The sequence below is a fragment of the Lissotriton helveticus genome, chromosome 6 (genome assembly GCF_964261635.1).
Source record: "Lissotriton helveticus chromosome 6, aLisHel1.1, whole genome shotgun sequence".
NCBI lineage: Eukaryota > Metazoa > Chordata > Amphibia > Caudata > Salamandridae > Lissotriton > Lissotriton helveticus.
In genome coordinates, this window is record NC_136067.1 from 1,358,841,362 (window position 1) to 1,358,864,574 (window position 23,213).

Below are 23,213 nucleotides of genomic sequence, written 5' to 3' on the forward strand. Positions count from 1 at the left end.
GAGAAATAAAAAGATACGGTTTGTGGCTGCACTGAGGTTCCAATTAAACAGCCCAAATGAGAACTTTGCGCAAGGAAGAACGAGGCTAGCTCATCGGATTAATACTAGTCTTTATAAATGAAATTTTCTTTACTGACCAAACACGGGCGCCGCAGAACGCTTAGTGGTACGGCCATGATTTCGGGTGAGGTCCTGCTATAAATTGAACCACACCCTGGCCCAATTGCTTTGTTCTAGTCATCTTTCCTACAACGAGGATCATCGTCGAGGGAAGCTCTGAATTTGAGTGTATTTCTGCTCTCGTGTTAGTGAATCCAGTGATCCCACCCCCAGCAGCACTAATTTCTGGGGACTGTTACATATGTTTCCTCAACAATTATTCATCCAAGGCCACAGACAGAAAACAATGCACATCTTCTGAGCTAAGCTTTGAACCCCGACACTTATTGTTTTACAAATTAAGCACTGTATAGTCCCCCATATTTGGCAATAGTTGAAGTTGCCAAATGAAGATGAACGCTGCAGTCTACAGCAATAAGATTCCATCTTTTCACAAAAAATGTACTTTGAGAGGTTGACACAGCTGCACATGACCAGCTTTAGCGGGTGGCACCCGGTGCAACATTCTATTTTTTTCGTGCCCTCCTCTCATAGCTCTTTTTCACAAGATCACCCACTGCCACTCTCCAAGAGTGCCCCTCATCTCTCCATAGTCCCTCTCTCATATAGATTTCATTTATTTGATAGTGCTTCTCATACCAGTGTAGGATGTCGGAGCACTTTACATCACGCATATATTACACAGAGATGAAGGCTTTTATGTGTCTAAATCAGTGTACAGGAAATGTTAAATAAAACAATGGGGAATACAAGGTGTAGGAATACCATGTCATTCATGCTAGCAGACTGTATGTTTTTAGAGTGTTTTGTCTTGAGAAGCGCAAACTCAGGATTCTCAGTCAGTCGTATTCACTTTATTCGGTTAATAAAAACCATAAAAGTACACTACAAACATCTTATACAACAATATTAAAACATATACAAGGGTCATATTAGAGTAATCTTGGGCACCATAAAAATTCAGCAAGAAAAAGGTCCTCAGCCTTGTGGTTGTTTCAAAACTCAGGATTCTGTAAGTACACGTCTTGTTAGAGACTCTGCCTTTCTTTTGTTAATAGTACACAGTTGCAGGGCTGATCGTGTGCCTTTGCGAAATTATTCATGTGCAGCACCTTATACATGCATAACTGGTGCAGCGATTAGCATAAATACTTCCAAAAAGGCTCACAATCTGCCCGCAGTTATGCTCCTATTAACAGTGATGGCACTTGACTTGTGTGAACGGCCCTCTTCCACACCATGTTTTCCTGTATGTCACACATTTCACAAACTATCTCTGACTGGCTATCCAGACATTACTCAGTAGCTTGCACATCAAATTGTAAATATGTTATTTAATTGTGTATATATGTGATCTTGTATAGGCTCCTAACATTTCCCGACCCTGTGAACAGTGCTCGAGTCGAGGATCTTTAGTAAAATCGTATTACGTTACCACCATTGGAGTCCTGTGCTTTTCTGAACCTGAAATGTACTTGCTTCTGTAACCAATTCATGTCATGCCATGTCATCTAAATTGAAAACCTGCTTTAAGACCATTGACGTAGCGCTGCATGTGTGGAAATGCACCTTCTTTTCACTTTTTTAAGCAAAAGTTTGGAGTGATATTTGGCACTGCACCCCCACGCGTGGTGTGGTTCCTGGCGCATATAGTCTTGATCGCAGCGCACAGAGACCTTACACTGCCGCACACAGAGAAAACAAATTAGAGGGAACATTGGTCAGAGACATGTTCTCCTTCACAATGGACATCCGAGTCTGACTTGATCCATTTCGACATCCATCCAGGTCTGAATCGAGTTAGCCTTCCTACCTCTCATGAGTTCAAAAGGCGAGATGGTCGTGGAAGAGTAGGGCGTTGTTCTATAAAACCAAATCATGCTGCTCAAAGCCTTACTAACCTCATGGTTTCCTGCTTTGGCCCACCTGACACACTCCCCAACCGCTCAGTTCATCCTCTCAACAAGCCCATTTGTTTGAGGGTGGTACACGGAACTCCTCATGTTTTACCCTGTAACATCAAGAAAGGATTGAAACTCATTGCCAACAAACTGTTTCCCATTATCCGGCACCAAAACCTCATGGAACCCTTCTCTCATCCAAACATCCCTTAGAAACTCAAGTATGGTTTTGGCATTAGGTTCTTTCACAACTTGATTTCTAGTCCTTTAGAAGCATAATTCATGAGAACCAAATCATACCTGGAACCCCCTGAAAGTATATCGTAGGGTGCCATGACATTGATCCCAACTTTTACACAAGGACCATCCGGACATTCAAAAGATAGTACAGGGGGAGTAGCTACCTTAAGACTTTTTTCAGAGGCCCCACAGACACAACAGTTTGCAACCATCTTATCAATGTGAGTGTCCATCCCTGGCCACCAACAAGTATTGTGAATGCGATGTTTAGTGAGAGTGGCTCCCAGATGTCCCTTGTCAGTCCTATTGATAATTCCACTTCAGAAAACATGTGCAGGAATGAGCTAGACAGCTCGCAAAATTAAACCATCTTCCAACGAAATCTCACTTTCAACCTTACAAAATGGCTGAAATAAATGTGATAATGCCTTTTTTTTAGGCCAACCTTTTTTTTAAACCAAGGTACAAACTTACTGCAACACACAATCATCATGCAAAGCAGCCCTACAATCGTCTTTAGAGCACATTCTCAAATAAGGAATTATTTCCAAAGCCGCAACCAGGCAATCTTCACTATCTTCATTAATAAGGTCTCCAAGCCTGATTTCATCATGCTCATTGATCTCAATAGGAAACTTGGAAAGAAAATCTGCTTACCCATTTTTTCCTCCCCAAATGTGTCTCACATCAAATTACTATTGTAAGAGTTTGATGATCATCCTTAATATCCTGGGTGTGCAGCACATGCTCATACTACCACCCAGAATTCTTATGAGGGGCGTGTGATCACGTTGTAGGGAAACGTTTTACACAAACATATGGACAACATTTTTCCGTCGCCGAACAACAACCCAAAAGCTCCTTGTCAATCAAAGAATACTGAAGTTCAGCTGCTCTCAACACTCTAGAGGCAAACCCACTCAATAGTATTTTAAACACAACGCTCCATCTGCGTCAAAGTAGCCCCCAGTCCCACTTGACTAGCATCAACTGTGACATAACAAGATTGACTGTAATCAAACAGTTTGAGAGCTTTGCTTTTCCCCAACAAAAACTTAACCTAATGAAAGGCCAATGCACACACTTCACACCACTGAAAATGTACTCTTTTCTTAAGAAGATTGCTGACAGGCCGCACTATGGTTGCAAAATCAGGAATAAACCTAGAGTAGTATTCGCATAAACCCAACAGAGATTTCACCCCACTTCTGTCAGTGCGTGCTGGGGCATTAACAATGGCCTGCGGCAGACCACGTCTGGGACTGACCCCTTCTTGAGAAATCTTATGCCCCAAATATTCCACCTCCGTGCAAAAAATATACACTTCTCTGCCTTCAACACCACTCCATATTTATCAAACTATTGCAACACCTTATGAAGAATACAATCAGGAGAAATGGCATCCTCAGCCAAAATGAAACACTAGGACGCCATCCACCTCTTTGAGAATATTGTTCATGGCCCTCTGAAATACTGCAGCCGTTGATGCTGAACATATGCATGCGGCGATATTGAAAGGTGCCCAGGGACAAAACAAAAGCAGTCAAATGGCACGAATCAGGATGCAGTTCCACCTGATGGTAGGCACTGGCCAAATCAAGTTTAAAGAAAAACTTGGCTCCTCTAGTGGATGCAAACAAATCATTTATTTTGGGCTAGGAATGTGAGTCCATCTAAATCTCCTTGTTAGGTGACCTCAAATCAACACAGACCCTAAGCTGTCCATACCTCTTTCGGGGTACAACCAAAGTGAGAGCCACAAAGAGGATTCCGTAGGCACACTGATCCCCTTTTTTACATAGCTCTTCCAACTCTGTTTCCAAATCATCTCTCATACTATAAGGAACCCCCTGAGCTTATGTTTGATAGGAATTGCCCCTTCCTTAACAATAATTTTGTGCTTGAAACCCTGAACCTTACCCAGTTCATTCCCAAACACGGATGGAAATGTGTCTTTCCAACCCTGTCTCATGTCAGCACTGTCCACAACCAAAACTTGTTCACTTGCACCTGGCTTCAAGAGCATGACAAATAATCCCTGATTAAACCATCCCAGGATGTTCAACCACTTTTCTACCACATAACTTTTCCCTTTGAACCTCCTTCCCTTGAACATCATCCCATCTTTTAAAAAACCCAGGAGTTCTATCTTGTGGCCTTCATAGGACACCGGAGAACGATCAGGAGGGGACAGCCATTGAGACTATTTCCATGTCTCCTCGAGCAACCTTTGTGAGATCATGGTTATCCTAGTCTCCAAGTCAACAATCTGTTTGAGAGTCTTGCCACCCACCTTATTATCCACAGTCTGATCAACGAAGATGAAGGGTCACTTTCTGCAAGTCTTTGAATCAAGACACCACTGACATTTTCTTCACCCACAGCACTCTCATAATCATTTCTAACAACTGAGACAACTTTAGCGTCAGACTCCTCCTCAGGCTCAACAGCAAATACTACAGGTTTCTTGTATCCTTTGCTTTTCAGACATACCTTGGCAAAGCGACTCATTCTCCTGCAATAGTTGCAAGTTATACTGACAGCCGGACATTTGGCGCCTTTGAAATTGGGAGGATTCCCGCACCTAAAACACATGCTTGCGCCATTGGTGTTTACAGCTTCAGATTTCACAGGCTTGGGAGCAGCATTACCGCTGCAACTCCTAGACTTCGTATGCATCTTGCTCACATTAACCACATTGTCAGCATCAACCACCGTGTCATCCAACTCCTTCAAATAGACCAGAGAAATTTCTATACTCTTAGCTACCTTAATGGTCTCAGTGAACGATGGATCACCCATGCTTAACAGTTTTTCTTATGTGCTTGTCCTCACAATGACACGCAAACTGAAATGTAGGATTCAACGTCCTCCCTTTCACTTTGTTTTTCCTAAAAATATGTATGTCTAAATACCATGAAGCTGGGCTGCTTCTCAACTTTGTGCTTGAGATTTGGGACTGTCTCTCGATATTCATCAATTCCACCGCTTTCTGAGGCAAGCTTCGTAAATGTTTGAATATAGATCTACCTTCAAACCCCAATGAGTGTAGTAATAATCATTTTTTTCTGTCTACATTAAACCTTGAGGCACCTATTGTTCCTAAGTATGTTTCAAACGCATCGTGCCATATTTCCCACTGAAACTGGTGGTTCTCAAGGAGTGTCAAAGAAGGCAAGTGGCGGATTTACCGCCTGCATGGTGCACATGTTAAATAGTGCTGAGTAAAATAAGAAATTGATTACACTAAGAGGAACCAGGTTATAAAGGAACAAACCTTCACACAAAAAAAAACATACTCCAACATCTGTAAAGGCAAGTGCTGCACGATACAGTACCTCAAGAGGTGGAAGACCACACAATATAATAAAACCTTAAGTGGGTAGCTGGATACTAAATATTTGATACTCATATCTGAGTTGTGCGTATCACAGTGTGACACTCCTTAAAAAAAGAGAAAGAAAAAAAAATGTTTGTGTGCATCACCTAGTAAAACAGCTGAAAACAGGAGAAAGAAAAATAGTTTAAGGTACTGATGATGAAAAGAAAAATTCACTTAGATCTTTGTCCAGGTGTGTGTATCGCTATAATTCTGCAGATGGGTGAAGGATACATACATAAACTCATCAATTATCCTCCTTTTGTTTGGAATATGAGTAAAGAGTGTCTCCGGTTGTGCGAGTGCCGCGAAGATCAAGGAAGTAATGACAGCTGTCCCAAAGAGTTAAGTTGGCCGATTTACATTGGCTGCATAAGGCGGGAGCGTCTGACGTTGGGCAAATCCTAAATAAGGAAGAGAAAACGTGCACCAGCTTCAGAGTGATGTGCACGGAAGGAAACGTTGGCTGCGTCACATTGAGGTATGCTACACAAGCACAGCGTGACTCCAGGAAGCTGTTATGCCACGAACACGTGCCGCACACCGATGATTCTTGAGTGGGAGATGTAGACCTGCACGCAGAAGGTTCCACCATGTGTCCAAGATAGACGCCAAAACATTTGTAGTGATGACGCTGGAGGCTTGTTCAGCTTGAAGTATTTTATTTCTGTGGCTACACGGTTGTGGAGCCAGCTGCCCGCACCAGCTCCACCAAACAAAGCTGCAAGTTCTAACTCCTCTTCAAGATAAAATATTCCAATATCACTTGGCAACAAATAACATTCTTGTTAGTCATAAATTCTATATTAAAGCAACATGCACAACTAATTTCTACCTAATAGCACAAAACAAAATAGATACATACTACAGAATGTTCAACAAGAAAATATTAGATAGATATCTACATTTCTGCTCTCTAGCAATGAAATCTTGGATGTTGACATCCAAATGCATTACATTTGATAACTTTATTTCGGTCAAAGACCATGAAAGTGCAATAAGATATGTACAGGCACGACAATAAAACCATAAATACAGTCAAGTTAAAAAGTTATTAAACATTGAGTTATCAAAGGGTGAAAGTAAAATAGATAGTAGTGGGCCATTATTTCATATTGATAAAGAGTTCTTCTCCGCCACATGCCGTGTAAAAAACGGGAGACGGCAAAAACAATGGGAGGGGCAGTATCGTAGGTTAAAACTCTGGAAGCTTGTGCACATTGTCTAAAACCCAGATTTTTACACAGTGGAAGGATCCAGCATTTCCGAATTTCACTGTATGCCGGGCAGAAAAAGAAGATATGTACAATGTCTTCCCTCCAGTAGTTACAAGCAGGGCAGTTGTCCTCCGTCGATTTTGCCCATCTGGATGTTAGTGCCCCTATCGGTATAGAGCCATGCCTCAGTTGAATGTATAATTTTCTTGCAAGTGGAGGCTGCACCAAGTCCAAGAACACCTCCGTCCTGGATTCAACTTTCATCAATAAGAACTCTGTAGACATCCTGCCCAGGGAGGTCGAGCAATATAATGTTTTAAGGTTATATGACCTTACAGCCGCCACTAATAGAGACCTTTGCGTCCTCACGCAGCTGTCCTCTGGTGCGTCCCAAAGTTGGGGCATACCAATTTGGTAGAGGAAAACCTTCACATGAGCCAACCAGGGTATATTCTTATTCTTTAGCTGCCCCCAAATTGCAATGAACTCTGCTCTAAAGGATACAAGCTCCGGCACAGACCAGAGCCTTCTCCAATAGAGCAGAGGTCGTGCAGCTACCAATTCGTCAATGGGTTCTAAGCCCAGGTCCAAGCGTAGTGGTATGAGGGGCGTGCTTTGGGGAAGGGCAACCAGGTGTCGCATGAAGGCCTGTTCAACCTTCAATAAGTTGTATACATTCGTGTGTCCCCAAAGTTCTTCAGCATACAAAGCTGCAGACCTGACCTGTGTTTTGTACATCTCAAGAGCAGGAGTAACATCCAAATGATTTCTGGATTTTGAGGGAAAATAAATTTTAAAAAGCCACAAGAACAAAAATCTTAGTCGATCATAGAGTGTGTAGTAATTTTAATAATGATGGCCTATTGCTCCAGGTTTAACTCTCATTCTGCAAAGGATAAAGCCGTTTTTACTGCATTTATCTCAACATTCATGTATAAAGGGCATGTATAGGGTGGATGCCATTTGGCACTCTGTGTACACCTTCACCCTAAAGAACTGTCTGGACTTTCTTAATAAATGTTATGTCAGGTTTGGTGGGGAATTCTATCAAAATGCATTTATATAACTTAGTGTGCTGTTATACACATTTTTATCACATTCTGTTTTTTGTTCCTGTGGTGGTAATCTTTCCATGTTGCTTCCTCTGACATTATCACCAAAGAAGACGAACAAAAAACATTTGACCCTCACACCTACCCTTTGCTGATGACCATGTGCCAGTCATATATTAAATGTTTTTTGTCCTACTGTAAAGTTGAGGAAGGGCTTTGACAGTTGATCACATAATCCTTTGGAAGGTACTCCAACTGGTGACCATAGTGACCCACGTCATTTATAAATGTTCTGTATAAAATAAGAGATTGGCAAAGTTTCCTTTACAATGTCTTTGCCTGAAATAGAGGGGTTCAAATGATACGACTGTGCCTAGCCCCCTCGGCAATTCTTCATGGCAGGTTGTCAAGGTAAATGTAACTTATCTTTTTTAAATCCTCCATACTTCTACTTGTGTGCGACACGTTGGCTAACACCATTTTGCGGCCATGCACAGCAAAGTATCTTCTTACTTGAGCAATCACAGATTGCCCCGTGGCTTTCATAAAAGGCAGGAAAGTGCTATAGAAATTCTACAATATAATACAATGAAATATCAGTGGTTTACTCTTTTTGTGGGCCTGCAAACCCACCACCATCATCCACCCTGTATACTGCATTGGTCATCTAATCCCTTTATTTTTTTTGTACGGAGTTAACTAAAAGTCACATTCATGAAAATGCCCTGGGACTTGTATTGGGAGAGAAGGTATTGTGCTAACATTTTTCAGAGGAATCCAATATTTTTGTCACTGAAGGGCTACTAGTTAAATGTTGTTGATGCCAGCATCTGCATCAAGTAATTGTCTAGTGAATAGCTCTCACTATCTCTATTCCGGTTGTAAATAGAGTCCTAAGTAAGTAGCTTAAACACATGAGTATTATCCAGATCTGCTGCAATTTGCATCAAAATTTACTTCGGACCTTCATAATTTAAGATTACACCATCTGTGACATCTCCAGAACTTGCCTCTCTAGAGTAAGTGTACATTTCGAGGGTGTTTATGACTCTTCAACATTTTCAAATTGTTTGTTTCCATTTGTTTTTTATTCCTTGTGATATATTTTGAACATCACATTATTTTCACACGAGGTACAAGGCTGTATTTTTCAGGTTGAAATCAGGAGCTATCATGTGTTTTGTTTGCGTTCTCTCTTTCTGCAGGGAAAGTACGATGGCAAGACTTCAATCAGGAGGCCTATGTTGATGTCACTATGGTACGACCTGGTCAGGACCCATATGCACGGAACAAATTCAATCAAGCAGAAAGTGACAAGCTGCATATGGACCGGAGTGTTCCAGACACCAGACATGATCAGTAAGTACAGAAGAGCACAAGGGCAGTTCCCTCACTTTTATGCTAGGTGTGTAACTTTTTGACACTGTATCTCACTAACCATTCACTGCCAAACCTCCTGTGCTCTACCATTTTCTGAGAAATTGCCACTCTGTTGCTTTGTCCATGTGTAAAATGTTTAGAAAAACAAGTTGCCAATTTACACCTATTAAGCAAAAAAGAGGCTTTAATAATCACTTCTTTTTATAATTGATTGCCCATCCTTCCTTCTGACGGTATAGTCTTTCATTACTACTTTTTATTTAGTTTTATTGATATGGTGCTTTGTGCCGCCCAATTACCAGTTTCAAAGCACAATGCATATTTACAACTAGACATTTACCCAACCAAATGATTTTAGGATGCAAACACAAGATCACTGAACTAGCCTAAAGGCAAAGTAGCACGAGGTTGGTGCCTCTGAGCTACGAGTTGGGCAAATCGACAACACGTCTGGATATACCTTAGGTGCCAGTGACTCTTCCACAGATCTATTTACTTTATGAAAGTCTCTACAAAGTCATAGCTTTAATTTGAATATGCCAACCTGCCATTTTCTCCTGTTGCCATCGACACACAGCTTTGACTGTATAATCCCCTAAATGTTGACTTGCTTTCTGCAAGCTACACTTCATTCAAAGCTGTGAAAATGTTACTTCAATATAGGTACCACCGTGACCTTCATCTAAAGCAAGTTACACAGCTCACTCTGTAGATGCTCTTTTCTTAGAGTACAAATGAAAGTCTTACCATGCTTCATGTTGATTTATTGTAACAGTTTAAGGAAAATGCTCCTAAATCTAGAGTTTTGTTAACGTTTTTTCATTGGTTCCTGAATAGCCCATAGAGACGAAAAAACCTCCATGTCAGCAGGGAGCAAGGCGTTTACAGACGCTCACATTGATTTCTGGGCAAAAAAAACAACTATATTTTTTGAAAGGTTGGAGAATCTTGGCCCAAAACTTTCTTCTGAAAATGGGTAATTCGCTCAATAGAATAGTCCTTCATGTTCAAGGAAATGGTGTAGATTTTAAAACATTGGTTTCTTTAAGCCAACATTATTGTGACGATTCACGAAGGAATTTATTAGTATTTGAACTAGTCTTTAAAGAGATGCCACTTTGGGCCCCTTCGACTCAATTTTGTGGTCAGGCGGGGCGGAAATGGATCCTCCCCCGTCTTGTCGGTGCCTTGTGATACCCCCAATCAGAGGCGCAACTAGAGCCAAATTTCGGTGGGGGGCTAAGAAAAAATTTCGGGGGGGCTGAACCTTTAATCAGTAGGCAGAGTGGAGATGCAGGGCCTCCAACAAGGGGTGAAACAACAGCAAGGCCTAATTAACATTCAAATGGTCTTTTAAAGACTTGTGAAACGCTCGGGTGTGGCAGTGTGTGTGCCCGGGATCTGTCTCATCCCGGGCTGCCACACACGATGGGGGGGGGGGGGGCTGAAGCCCGGTGAGTCCAATGGGTGCTGCGCGCCTGCCCCCAATGCCTCCCTTTCGCATGTGCGGGATCCCGGTGGTTGTGTCTCACTGTAGGGGACCTCCGCTTATCTCCTCTTTATCGCCGTTGCAGAGTTTAAAGTTCGCCGCCGTACCTCCCGATGCTTTACCTATGCCCCCGCCGGCTCTCCGCAGACAGTCAGTCCGCTCTCCTCCCCCTTTTGTACCGCAAGGCCAACGGCAGCAGTCCACACTTCGGGCCACAAGCAGCAACGACAAGCCGCACTTCAGGGATCTTGACTGGTCTGCACCATCTTGGCTTGCGGTCCCTATCTCTGTATTCTCCTGAGTTGGAGAGTTCCTGCTGTGCCTCCTTAGGTCTCCGGACCTTTAGTCAGTCAATTATTCGCTTTCGGAGCTGCGTTTGGGCTGCAGAGGCGCCCTTGACTGTTTCACGGTGGCGGAGCCATAGATATTCACTTTCTTAAGATGCCTTCTCTCTGTAAACATGCTGACATTTGACAAACATTCATTTGCGTGCACATGTAGGATAATATTCTTTGAACTCAGTTTTGCTTACGATACCACTTCATAGGCACTCTATCAAAACACCTTGGACATTCTATGCAAGGGCTAAGTTAATCATGCAATATTTTATTTGTTTTGGCTGCTCGGCGACAGAGCTATCACAAAAGAACAAACAATCGTGGCCTGGCTGGGGTATCGGGGTTCCGCTGCCTGCAGAAACATCCTAATTTCAAACGGAGGCTTGACGAGGGGGTATAAAGCACAGCGTTTTTGCGTCGAATAAGGTATGGGAACATTGTGAACCACAGCTGGCATGCCAATAGTGAGAACTTTGATCATCATATAATTTACCCCGTGAGAATGTCAATATGAAATGGGACTAATCGTATAACAACATTGCACTAATATGGCAGCCAGAGGAAGAAAATATCATTGGAGTCCTTCTTCGTCCACCTTCATCTCAATTACTAATCAGGAGAGACTATTCCTTTAAAAGACACGCCGCGCATAAGAGAGCTTTTTTACACCTTGCAGCACTGATGAAAGCTACGGCTGAAACGCGTCTGCTCTTTGAATACATTTGTTTTCAACTTACCCCCAGAGTGCCTATGCCTGCTTTATGTGTGCAAGCATTGGAGCTGATATATATCATCTAGCCTTTGTTAGGCGGGAGCATTTTGCTGGTACTGAGAAATCGATCTGTGCCGGAGTTGCAGCTCAGCTGATTCCATGCAAGGGATGCTGTCCAGCTCTACACCAAGACGGAGAGCTTGATGACACTAACCCACAGGTAACACGGAGTCAGATCACCCTACACAGATTTGGCAGATTCACTCACCCTAGACATGATAGGTATTTTTTTTATTGTATTTATTCAGCTTTTCTCAAGGAACATGTGCATCTTTTACAAAGTAGTGATGAGGAGTACATTGTAGATCATTCCTTTGTTGCGCCCCTTCTTGGTACTGAAATGTAAAAAAAAAAAAAAAACAGTACATTGGGGAGTATGGTATGGCAACATCTCTGGGAGGTAGCCACTTGGCAGATTATGATACACAGCAAGGATCAGCATGCTATGACAAATCATCAGAAGAGTATCCAGTCATGACTTAGTCATCAACCCAATCTCCTCCTGCCAGACTGCTATCCCGGACCGCACACCACAGTTCATGTCTCTGACCGCCTATTTACATCTGGCGTGGTCTACGCGATGTGCTTGGACATAGCTCTGCAACTGACTCCATATATCCTTAGGACGTGAAGCCATGGGGAGCAATTCTGCATAAATAGTTGTTCATGACAATACATTAAATCAGTAATCCAATCTTTGAATTTCGGAGCCCTTCCCCGCCCCCATCTACATGCCACTCAGCGTTTGGCCATCAATAGTGCCAATGCAACATATCTGCAGAATGACTTGTCTATAAGTTCAGTATAACCCAGCAGCGCTAGTAGTGGGGTCATTACGATGGTCTATGAGGTCATCGGCTCCAAAGCAATGAAGACTTGTCGTCAGTATTCATGAACACCTGCGCAGCTCCACGCTAAGTGGAGGATATCCTCCCCCTCCACACCACGCCTTGCACACCTATCCGTATCTCGCAGTTTATATTTGTGAATTTTGACTGGCGTGTAATCTAGGCGGTGCAGGAATTTATAGTGTGTGAGCTGCAGCCTACTATTCGCTGACACTTGTGCTGTCTGCTGGCAGCAATACGTCCTTATCTGAAATCACACAGCCGAGCTCCACGTCCCATTGTGTGCAGGCATGGCATTGCTCCATTTCTTGTTGAGTATGTATTGTATGGTACATTGTCGAGACAGCATGCGCCTGGGAGGTGGCTTGAAGTAATATATGTAATGGGGTTAATGTTGGGGGCTCTTGTGGGTATGTAGGGGTAATGTCGCACATGCCCTGTTTAAGTCTCACATAGAGAAACACGTCTAATGGCCAGGGCTGCGTATCATGGAACATGTGTTCTAAGGTGCGGAAGATCCTGTTATGATAGAAGTCCCCCCAGCAAGTAATGCTCGTCTTCTCCATGGTTTTCCTAAATACTGCCTCCTGAAGCAATTGTATGAGGGGGTGATACAGCAGCGGAAGCAAATGTGAGTAAAGCATAGGGCGCAGGGATGTGGAATTCCTATAGCCCAACGCCCAGGACATATTGTTTGGGGTCAAGGGCAACAAGTTTTAATGTGTATTTTGTCCTTGGGACAAGTAGGCCCAACCCCCTGCAGCACAAACCCTTTGGCTGCCAGTTTGTAGTACCACATTAAGGATCAGGGAAGGGCACTATCTGCAGTTAAGTTAATATTTGTGTTCATATGTTAATGCTGTTCAAACTTGTGTTTATGGTTCATTAATTGAAAGCCTTTGTTATTAAGGTGAGCGCTGTAAGTAAATGAAAGTTCTGACTGCACTACTGACAGTGTTTCCAGTATAAAAATGTGTACACACGGTTTCAAAGTTTAGCAATATGAGGCTATGCATAATGCCCCCAGAATGCTTTCTAATATTTGTAGAATCTTGAAAGCAAGATTAATGATTCTTTGCTTTCAATATAAAATGTTCTTAAAAAATGAAAGTAGGAATTAGTTTTTGCTAAACTTTCTTTGCAGCATCATTTAGTAAAATATGTTGATGCGTGCTAGTATTTCCCAAAAATATTGATATTGAGAAATCAGTGTAACCAGTTTCAATGAGTTTATGGGAAACATACAAATAAACAAGCATTGGCAACCTAGTAGGTCTGAGATGGGTGGTCAGCTTTTTAGTTTTGGCAATGAGGGACTTGTTTTGGCATTAGTTACTCGCACTGAACAAAACTAAGAGAAGAGAGTAGAGATTAGAGACTTTTAATAAACACAAAAGGTCATGGTTAACGCCAAACCAAATCTGTGGCCCAATTATTAAAGAAAGTCTCAAAAGTACTCCCTTGTTATATGTCCTTGCATTTAGTGCAGCTATATGGCTTTTGTGATATGAGCCCTGGCATAATCAGAGGCTATACAAGAGCTCTTATATAATGACATTGCGGCCATAAATTGTCGCCACACTGCACCAAAGAGACAAGTGGATTTTGTTACAGGACAAGTAGATTTATGAAGCAACCTGCCGCATGGACAAGTAGATATTTTAATAAATTCCACACCCCCTGATAGGGGCTTGCGATTGTTTCATAATTGGCCTCCAGGCAAGCACCGTGCATGTAACTCTCCTGGTGTCTTTGTCCCGAGGCTGGGGAACACTATATATCATGCCTGCCAAGGGGATGAAGTCTGCTAGCACTCTTCCACCGCGACTTGCGGCATGTATCTGGGTGGGTGGAACCAATAAGAGGCCTAGTGGGACTGGACGCATAAGTAGTATAATTCAAGGTTCGGGACATCAAACCTGCCTTGTGAATAAGGCCTGGTTATCACATCCCATTGTAGGCGTGGCTGTTTGCCCCCCCCAGAATAATCTGATCATTTCAGAGCGTAGGGCAGTAAAAAAGTGTCTACCCGGGTAGTATGGAATGTTCATGAATAAATATAACACCTGTGGGAGGACCACCATCTTGATTAGTGAGGCGCGCCCTGCCATAGATAGTGGTAGAGAGATCCAGCATGTGACGCAACTAGTGATGTGGTAGAGTGACCTGCCATAATTGAGGCACATTATTTCATCCCTATCCCTGGAAATGCAAATGCCTAATACTTCACTTCTGTGTTGCACCACTCTAACGGGCAATCCAAACGGAACTGAATTACTGCAGGGGTGAGAAGGAACAACGGTGACTTCCCCCGATTGATGTGAATCCCCGAAAGTCTTCCGAAAATTATGAATTCCCTCAAGAGGGGATTGAGGTTTTGTTCAATGTCTCTTATATACAGGGTGATGTCATCCGCATAGAGAGAGATGAGCACCTGGCGCATCGGGCACCTCAAGGCTTTATCCTGGTGACGTTGCCTCAGTATGTCGGCAAGAGGCTCAATTGCAAGAGCGAAAAGCAGGGGGGAAAGTGGGCACCCCGGCCTGGTACCCCTGGTGATAGAGAAGGCTGGAGACAGCTGCCTGTTAATTAAGACCTTCGCAGTTGGTGACTGGTATAGCAGACAAATCCAGGACAAGAATCCTGGAGGCATACCCATGCTTTGCAGTACCCCCAGCAAATAATACCATTCCACTGAATCAAATGCTTTTGTAGCGTCTAGGGAACCTGCTGCGAGAGCCAAATTGGGATCCACAATCTGCAGTATAGAAAACAAAGTACGCAAGTTGTGTGAGCTTGCACGGCCCATGATAAACCCAGCCTGGTCCGGGAGGACTAGCTTCTAGCTTCTCCATCTGTAAATTTAACCTATTGGCCAATATCTTAGCTATTATTTTGGCATCATTATTGATCAGAGATAGGGGTCTGTATGAATCACACTGATCCTCAGGCTTTCCTGATTTCAATAATGAAGTAATGAGGGCCTCTCACATCGAGAGTGGGAGGATTCCACTCTCTTGAGCTTCAAAGTATACGGCCTTCAGTATATTAATCCAATTAATCAATATATGCTTTATACAAATCTATAGGGAGCCCATCAAGCCCTGGGGCCTTACCAGATTGCATCTGCATGAGGGCCTCCCGTATTTCATCAAGCTCAAAGGGGGTCACTAAAAATTCCCTCTGCGAGGTTCCCAGCCACCCTAGTGCTGCCTCATCCAAATATAAGGCCAGATCAAGAGTACCTCGCCTGCTAGTGGAGTATAGTCTGGAGTAATGTGTGGTAAACTCAGGTAGTATGTCCGCTGTATCTGTATTACGCGCTCTCTAGGCTTGTGAGTTCTAACATATAGCTAGAGAAGCGGGGTATGCGTAATGCTTCAGCTTGGGCCCTGCCCGAATGGTCCTCTTCCCCATATCTGCGAGCCACCCAATATTTATTTCTATAGCGGTTCTCTCGATCAGCTGTCTCTATATATTCAGAGAGTTTCTCCCTGAAGTTCTGTTGCGCTGTATCATCTGTACCTCCCGATATTGAAGTCTCTAGCGCTTTGAGTTCGCCTTCCAGTTTCTTTAGCGTGTTCTGGATGTTGCACAATACTTCGGAGCTCTTAGAAATGCAAAAACCTCGGATTGTGACTTTGAAGGCCTCCCAAACTGTCCCCACACTGTCAATTGATTCCAGGTTTCGCTGGAAAAAATCTGTGATTTCTTGCCCTAATTCACTGCGAATTGCTGTTCTGGCGGAGTAAGAGGTGAAAGTCTCCAGCTTTTAGGGGAGAGATCGCACCCTGGTGGGTTTAGTGACAATCGGACAGGAGAGTGATCCGAGTATGTGCTTGCCAAATGTGTAACTGCTGTTATCAAGGGGCCCAACCTGCGAGTTATCAGGCAGTAATCTAATCTTGCCCAGGAGGCATGGAAGGTTGTGTAATGTGTGCCTTCGGTTTTATATGGGTGGACATGCCTCCAGGCGTCCAATAGCCCATTTTTAGCCACCATATCAACCAGCAATTTATGTGATCTAGTGTAATGATGCGGTGCCAGGTTGGACCTGTCTATCTCTGGATTGAGGATAGTATTAAAATCTCCTCCCCATATGAGATAAGTGGAGCCTACATCCAGTATCTCCCCTCATAGTGTAGTGAAGAACTCTGGGTCATCAACATTGGTCCCATAGCAGCAGACTATTTTGACGGAACCTGCGCCTATCTTGCCCCACAGCATGCAGTAACACCCTCGTGCGCAATGCCAGCAGGGTTGAACAAAGTGCCTATTTTTATAAGTATGGCACTGCCTCTGAAATAGGAGGAGTATGAGGAAAATACCCAGTGTTCTGCCCATTTACTAGCGAATGTAGGAATCTGGTGGGGGTTAAAGTGTGTCTCCCGGAGCAGTGCAACGCCGATGTGATGCCGGTCCAGGTAAGCCAACACCTGTCTGCGTTTTCGCGGATCCCCAAGTCCTCTAACATTCCACGTCATGAGGTGCAAGTTCTGATTAGTTGTTAGATTTTCATAAGAAAGGTTGCAGGTGACAATGAAAAACGGTCGGTGATCTACAACTACAGGCGTGTTGCGAAACATACCACCTAGATGTTGTCTGTACCTTATGCATTGTTGTGTCATGTCCCAAAAACAATCCCCATCCCTCTCCCATCCACTGTAGCATCCCAATCATGGCAGGAGAAACAATCCCACCCCCACCCACATAGTCCAAATGAAAAGGAACATCTTACATTTTTGTTTGCAGAAAGAGGGATCACCCTTGAGGGGGACTCCTAGGCTCATGCACAGTGACACCCTCCCCACCGAGTTGCCGGGTATCAGAAATACAAACTCTGCTGGGACAGGGTTGCCATGTGCTAAATGTCATACATTCCCAGGAGGGCACTTATCTGATCCTGATGTTTCAATCACCGTTCTCTGACTGATCTGCGTGTCAGTATCCCAGCAGTAGGCAGAGAGTACATTCCACGGCCGGAGAGTAAAAGGTGGGTTGTCTCACCATGCCCAAGAGGTGAACAGCTGGAGATGTGAGGTCAAATTAGTTTCTGGCAGGGGATCCTGATGACCTCTCTCGTGTAGCGCGGGAGTTATTTGGCCGCTTGATGCTCTTTAAGAAGTCCTCTACTTGTTGCAGGTTAGTAAAAAAATGTTGCTAGCCTTGGTGGGTAACTCGTAGCCGTGCTGGATACATGAGCGCATAGTCGATTTGTGCTTGGCGGAGCTTGTACTTGATGGTATTGAATTTCTACCTTTCCTCCTGGACAGTGGCTGTGAAGTCAGGGTAGAGGGAGAATGCATTTCCTTCAAACATGAGGTGCCTCTTTTCAAGTGCTATTTTTAGCTCCATGTTTCGGTCACGGTAGTTAAGCAACCTGGCAATGATGAGGCGTGGCACGATTCCCGGTGGCGGCCTAGGACCCAGAGAGCGGTGTGCCCACTCTACAATGAATTGTGACGACAGCACGTCTGTGCCAATTGTCTCCCGAAGCAGTCTCTCTATGAACTCCTCCATCCGGCCGGTGTTGGTATTCTCCGGGATGCCAATAATTCAGATATTGTTGCGTCTACTACACACTCGGAGATCCTCATTTTTAGCAGCAATAACGTAAAGTAACTTGTCAATCTGCGCCCTTTGCTTTTGCATTGCAGTGGTGTTGTCCTCTGTGTCAGAGATGCAGCATTCGGCTTCTTTCAGGCATTCGTCATGGTTGTCTAACTTATGGACTATAGCGTCCATAGGAGTGTTCAGTGCATCCATTTTGCCTTCGATAGAGGCGAGGCTTTGTTGCACTGCGAGGAGGAGTTCTTTCATGTCTGCATCTTGTTGTTGCACTGTCTCCTGTGCTTGCTCCTCAACAAGGTGATCAGGTTCCTCTTGTTGAGCTCGGGTGCCTTTCTTGGCCTCAAAGGTCTGCCTGGACTGCCTCGCATTTGTCTTACCCATCACGTAGAGAACAGTTGACGCCGTCCGCAAACGGTCTGAAACCGTTGGCGTGTAAGTTCCAAGCCGTTAGCTTATGGCTCACAGAGGTCCCCAGGTTGGGGCACCTTAGTGGTCACCAGAGGTGTCTCTTTATCCCAGCCGCAGGGTGCGCGAATGCAGGAGGGGGTGAGGAGAAGATTAGCTGCGTGAGCAGTTGCCCTGATGCTGACGGCGCATTGCCTCCAGCCATTGAAGTACAATGAGGAGAGCGTCCTGATGGGCCCACAGGATGAGCTCTAAGGACGGCGCCGTGGATACTACCAGCACTGTCTCTTTGCCCCCGGCTGCAGTGCGCTAAGGTGCAGGTGTGGATCAGTGATGTAAGGAGGCCTCTGTGGCTTTGCATCAGTGTAGACGCACTGCCTTATGTCGGATCTGGCCTGCGCTGAGTTATGGTCTGTCTATGGATGTCGTTGCGCCAACATGCAGGCTTGTGGGCTCGGGTGATTAAGGGGGGAGGAGACAGTCCCTCTACATTAATCCTACACTCTGGATCCCTCCGCTTTCAGTAAATCCGTGGGTGGACCTGCCGGATACTGTCCATCTAGCCGTTCTGAGCCGCCTCACATGAGCAGCAGAGATGTCGATGGGGCCGTCTGTTGTAAACTCTTTGTAGGCCTGAGAGGTAAATAATGTGTCCCAGCGCACATCCATGGACAGCCCAGCAGCGGATGTTTGTGACTAGGCCTTCAAAATGGCTGCCCCGTCTAATTTGTTGTCCGCCGTGCGAGCGTAGTGTACCGCAACGTCAGTGGGAGCCAGCCTTGGGTCATGAACAGGAGTGAGGGGTCCTAGAATGCAGTGCCTCCTTGTTTTCTGAGAGGATATGTTCGGCATGCCTCATGAATGGTGCAGGGGTCCGCGCTCGCAGAGCATGTAGGAGGCAGGACACAGATGTTGTTTATGGCTCTCCTCTGTCAAGGAGTGGAGTGCGCCGCAGGGGGTAAAAGGAAGAGTCCTTCTCAGGTTCCCGGGCCCTGAACTGTAAGCGCACAGGGAGCAGTGAGCATTTAGGGGTGCTTCACTTGTGTACACTCAGCGCGTCGCACCAGGTTTTAGCAATTCTCGGTCCCCGCGATCGCCCGGCCCAGTCTCCACGTGGGCGCCGCGGTGCTGGCGTAGTTCGTTCTGCCGGCAGAGGGGACCTGGTGCGAGAAGCCTCTCCACCGGGCACACTCAGTCATTCCTTGTGGCAAGCAGCAGCGCCCAAGATCCCCCACACTCGCTCCGCCGGGTCACCGGACCTCGCTCTACAAGCCGGTTCAGTAAATCATAAGTTAGAGCCTCTGGCAAAGGATAGTTGATAAATCAGTGGACCGAGCAGCGAGAGCCTAACGGTTGGGCGCCCATTTCGCTCGTGCACCACCTAGCGCCCCCAGACATGATTGGTTTGGATGCGCTAGGTAGGAGTACAATATATTACAGTTATTGTATGCAAGTATATATTCTCAGCAATAACCAAAGCGAAATGGTTGATCTATTTATTCACCATTCTCAAACAGCTACTGTACAAATGCTGTTACAACATGGTCTGCCCGAGATGGGTGGAGACATTACATACGTGGTTGAGGTCCACTAAGCATTCAGGACAGATGTATTCTATTCATGGGTTACATTCCCAACAGCTAATACGACTACAAGACTGTTTCTCACATACACTGCAGATGCAGTTCCTAACAACTACACAGTGTATGAAGAACTAGAAATACCACTAACTTAACAATAACATCAAAATTGATTTGAAGGCCCCCTACCACATACAAATAATAATGATAGACTAGGTCCCCTTAGCTATGAAGGAGCAACCTGCCCAGTATTAGCTGGTTAGATACCCTATCCAGATATAGAAAATCTGGCAGCTCCAGTCCTACGTATGCTATATACAGATCTGGCTAAAACACATAGATTTTTAGCAAAATTTAACATGCGAAAAATGACTAAGTCCTGTAACGGCTGCTCAAGCTGCAAAACCACAATTGGTTACACCTGAAATTAATCCACAAACCATCAATGCAGTAATGGGTAAAATTCCCATCAGACGGGAGGAAAGCTATGCAACATTGGGTAGAGATAATCTGGGAGCCAGACATAGTGAACCACAAATTAAGAGTCATTCTGAAAAGGATAACTCAAAACAGGCATCAGACTCTTTTGAGAAGTGGGATAGTAAGAAACATAGAGAAAAGGATAAATCGTGGGCTGGATCTCCTCAACAGGAAGCCACTAAAATGTCATTAAACTGTGTAACCATGATGATATTAAAAAGCCTTACAGGTATCCAGATTCCCATACATGGTTCTCGTTCCTTTCAGGAGTCATCCGAAAAAATGCTCTGAGAGAGTTGACGATCAGAGCGCAGATCAGTGGACCATGTGAAACCAAAGGTCTCACAATGCTCTTCTGATTACATAATAAAAAGGAAGATAAACCTAAACTGAGCAAGCCTCAATTAAAACAAGCATTGGCATAGCCAATAGGTCTCGCCTTTGGGATCTTACAAGAGAGCAACCGCACTTGATACCCCCGTGAGGATTGTGTGAGACAGCCTGTGGATTTCGGGTGAGAAAAACCTAGCGTATCAGAAAATGGATGTGGAGTGTAGCTGAAAGCACAAAGACCAAGCGCTACATGCTGGGATATGAAAGAGACAGCTGTTTAAGTGTGGCAGGAGGCTTGTTGTGTATTTATTTAATACGCCGAATAACAGTGCACAGTCTTTTCAGAGAGGGGTCAATAAGGCGAGGGGTGACAGGACTTCTCTGAGCCACCGAACCCTCCCTCGCTGCATCTGCTAGCAATAACCAGCGACCACGGCTGTGCACCCACTGCAAATATAGTTTTTAAGATCGCATTTTACCCCATTTCCTTCACACTCAAGTAACATTTTTATTCACGTTCTGCTGCCGTTTCTTAGAACTTCTGACTTCAGCAGATAATGGAACCAAGGCAGATGTAGACGAGGTAATGTGCCGAGGATCACACAGTTTTCTTTTTAAACTGGAATGCGAGAGTAGGTTTCTTTTTGTGTTGAAAGGCAACCTTCAGCAACCCGCACAGTCAGCAGAGGAGACAGGGAAGGACAGACAGCAGAAGTTATGCTTTCATTCATGCCCTCTCATCCGCACCGGTTTGTTTTGAGAGCAAAGTGAAGCAATGTATTTATCTGTAACATGGCTTCAAACAGGTGCTACCGGTCTGGTGCAGAGATGAATGCGCTCACGGATCTGCATCATGGGTTTTGGAATACGTGACACCGGGTGTGCTCTGCCTGGAGGGATGGTAGTAATTTGTCATGGGTTCTGCATAGGGGGTGCATGATGTTCTGCGGCTGCTAATGCCCACTGCTGCCCTTCATGTTTCACCCAAACCAAAGTGGCAGCATCGCTCCCAACAACAACGTAAAAAAAAAAGAACATGGTTATTTTACTATGTTGCTGGGAGCAATGCCACCGAAACTTTGATTTGGGTGAAATCATGGACTGGAGACAGGCGTGTGGCCGCCATCATTTTAAACAACGGGGAGGGAGGTGGGGGGGATATTGAAGGCCTGGTCATCGAGGAGGGAGGGTGGGATATTGAAGGCACGGACAGCGGGGAGGGAGGGCGGAGGGGATTTTGAAGGCACGGTCAATGGGGAGGAAGGGCGGGGGTTAGATGGCACGAACAACAGGAGGGAGGGTGGGCAGTGGGAAGAAGGCACCAAAGCACGTCCGTTCGCTCCCTCAGGCAAAAGGCAGTTTGAGTGGCCAACGAGGAGAAGGAATGCAGCTGCCACCCTGTGCGCCGCTGCTCGCTCCCACAGGCAAAACGCTGTGGGAGTGAACATTACAAAAGAGGTGGGACATGCACCCACCTGTAAGCATTTGCATGCTGTCATTATTGAAAGACACAAGAAAATGGCAATTGAATGTGTGGGAGGAGTCAGACCCACACGGAGTAGACACAAGAAGCCTCGCAGAGCAGCGCTTGCGCCCTGCTAGGCTCGACCTGAAAAGAAGAAGGTGGCTGGCATTCAAGTAAAGCATGACACTGATATTGAGGGCACTGCTTCTGAGCAGGGAGTGGGCACCGACAATGCTGGACAGTACGGCAGAAGTAGTGGAAGAGGTGTGGCGCCGCGGCCAGGGCGACTGACGCTGGAATCTGGGGACCACGGTTCGATCCCCGGCTCCGGCGGCAGGTCAGCCCACCACCATGTGACTCTGGGCAATAGCTCGCTTAATCTTCCCGACGGCCCCCCAGCGCCTAGAGACCCTTACGGGTGATTGTGCGCTTTACAAATGTGGACTTTACAATAGTTTGCCAGAGCCTGATGGATTGCCTGGCGACAGTAGCGTTGTGTGACTGTCCAGGTGGAAACACCGGACATGAGTGAGTGTCCTGCATCAGAAATATGAGATTCAACTCTAACTGGTGGGAGACCTATAAAGATACATTAATATTCTCTTTTGGTATAACTTTTCATTCGGCTACGCTATTCTCCTGG

General features: G+C 45.0%; 1 protein-coding gene across 1 annotated transcript in view; it reads left to right on the plus strand.

Moving 5' to 3' along the window:
* The window catches only part of GALNT2 (polypeptide N-acetylgalactosaminyltransferase 2), a 690,029-nt gene that overhangs the window by 249,339 nt on the left and 417,477 nt on the right, over positions 1-23,213 (plus strand). Inside the window, exon 3 of the mRNA XM_078649088.1 lies at positions 9,115-9,268. Within this exon, the coding sequence (XP_078505214.1) occupies positions 9,115-9,268 (154 nt within the window). The remainder of the gene's footprint in view (positions 1-9,114; positions 9,269-23,213) is intronic.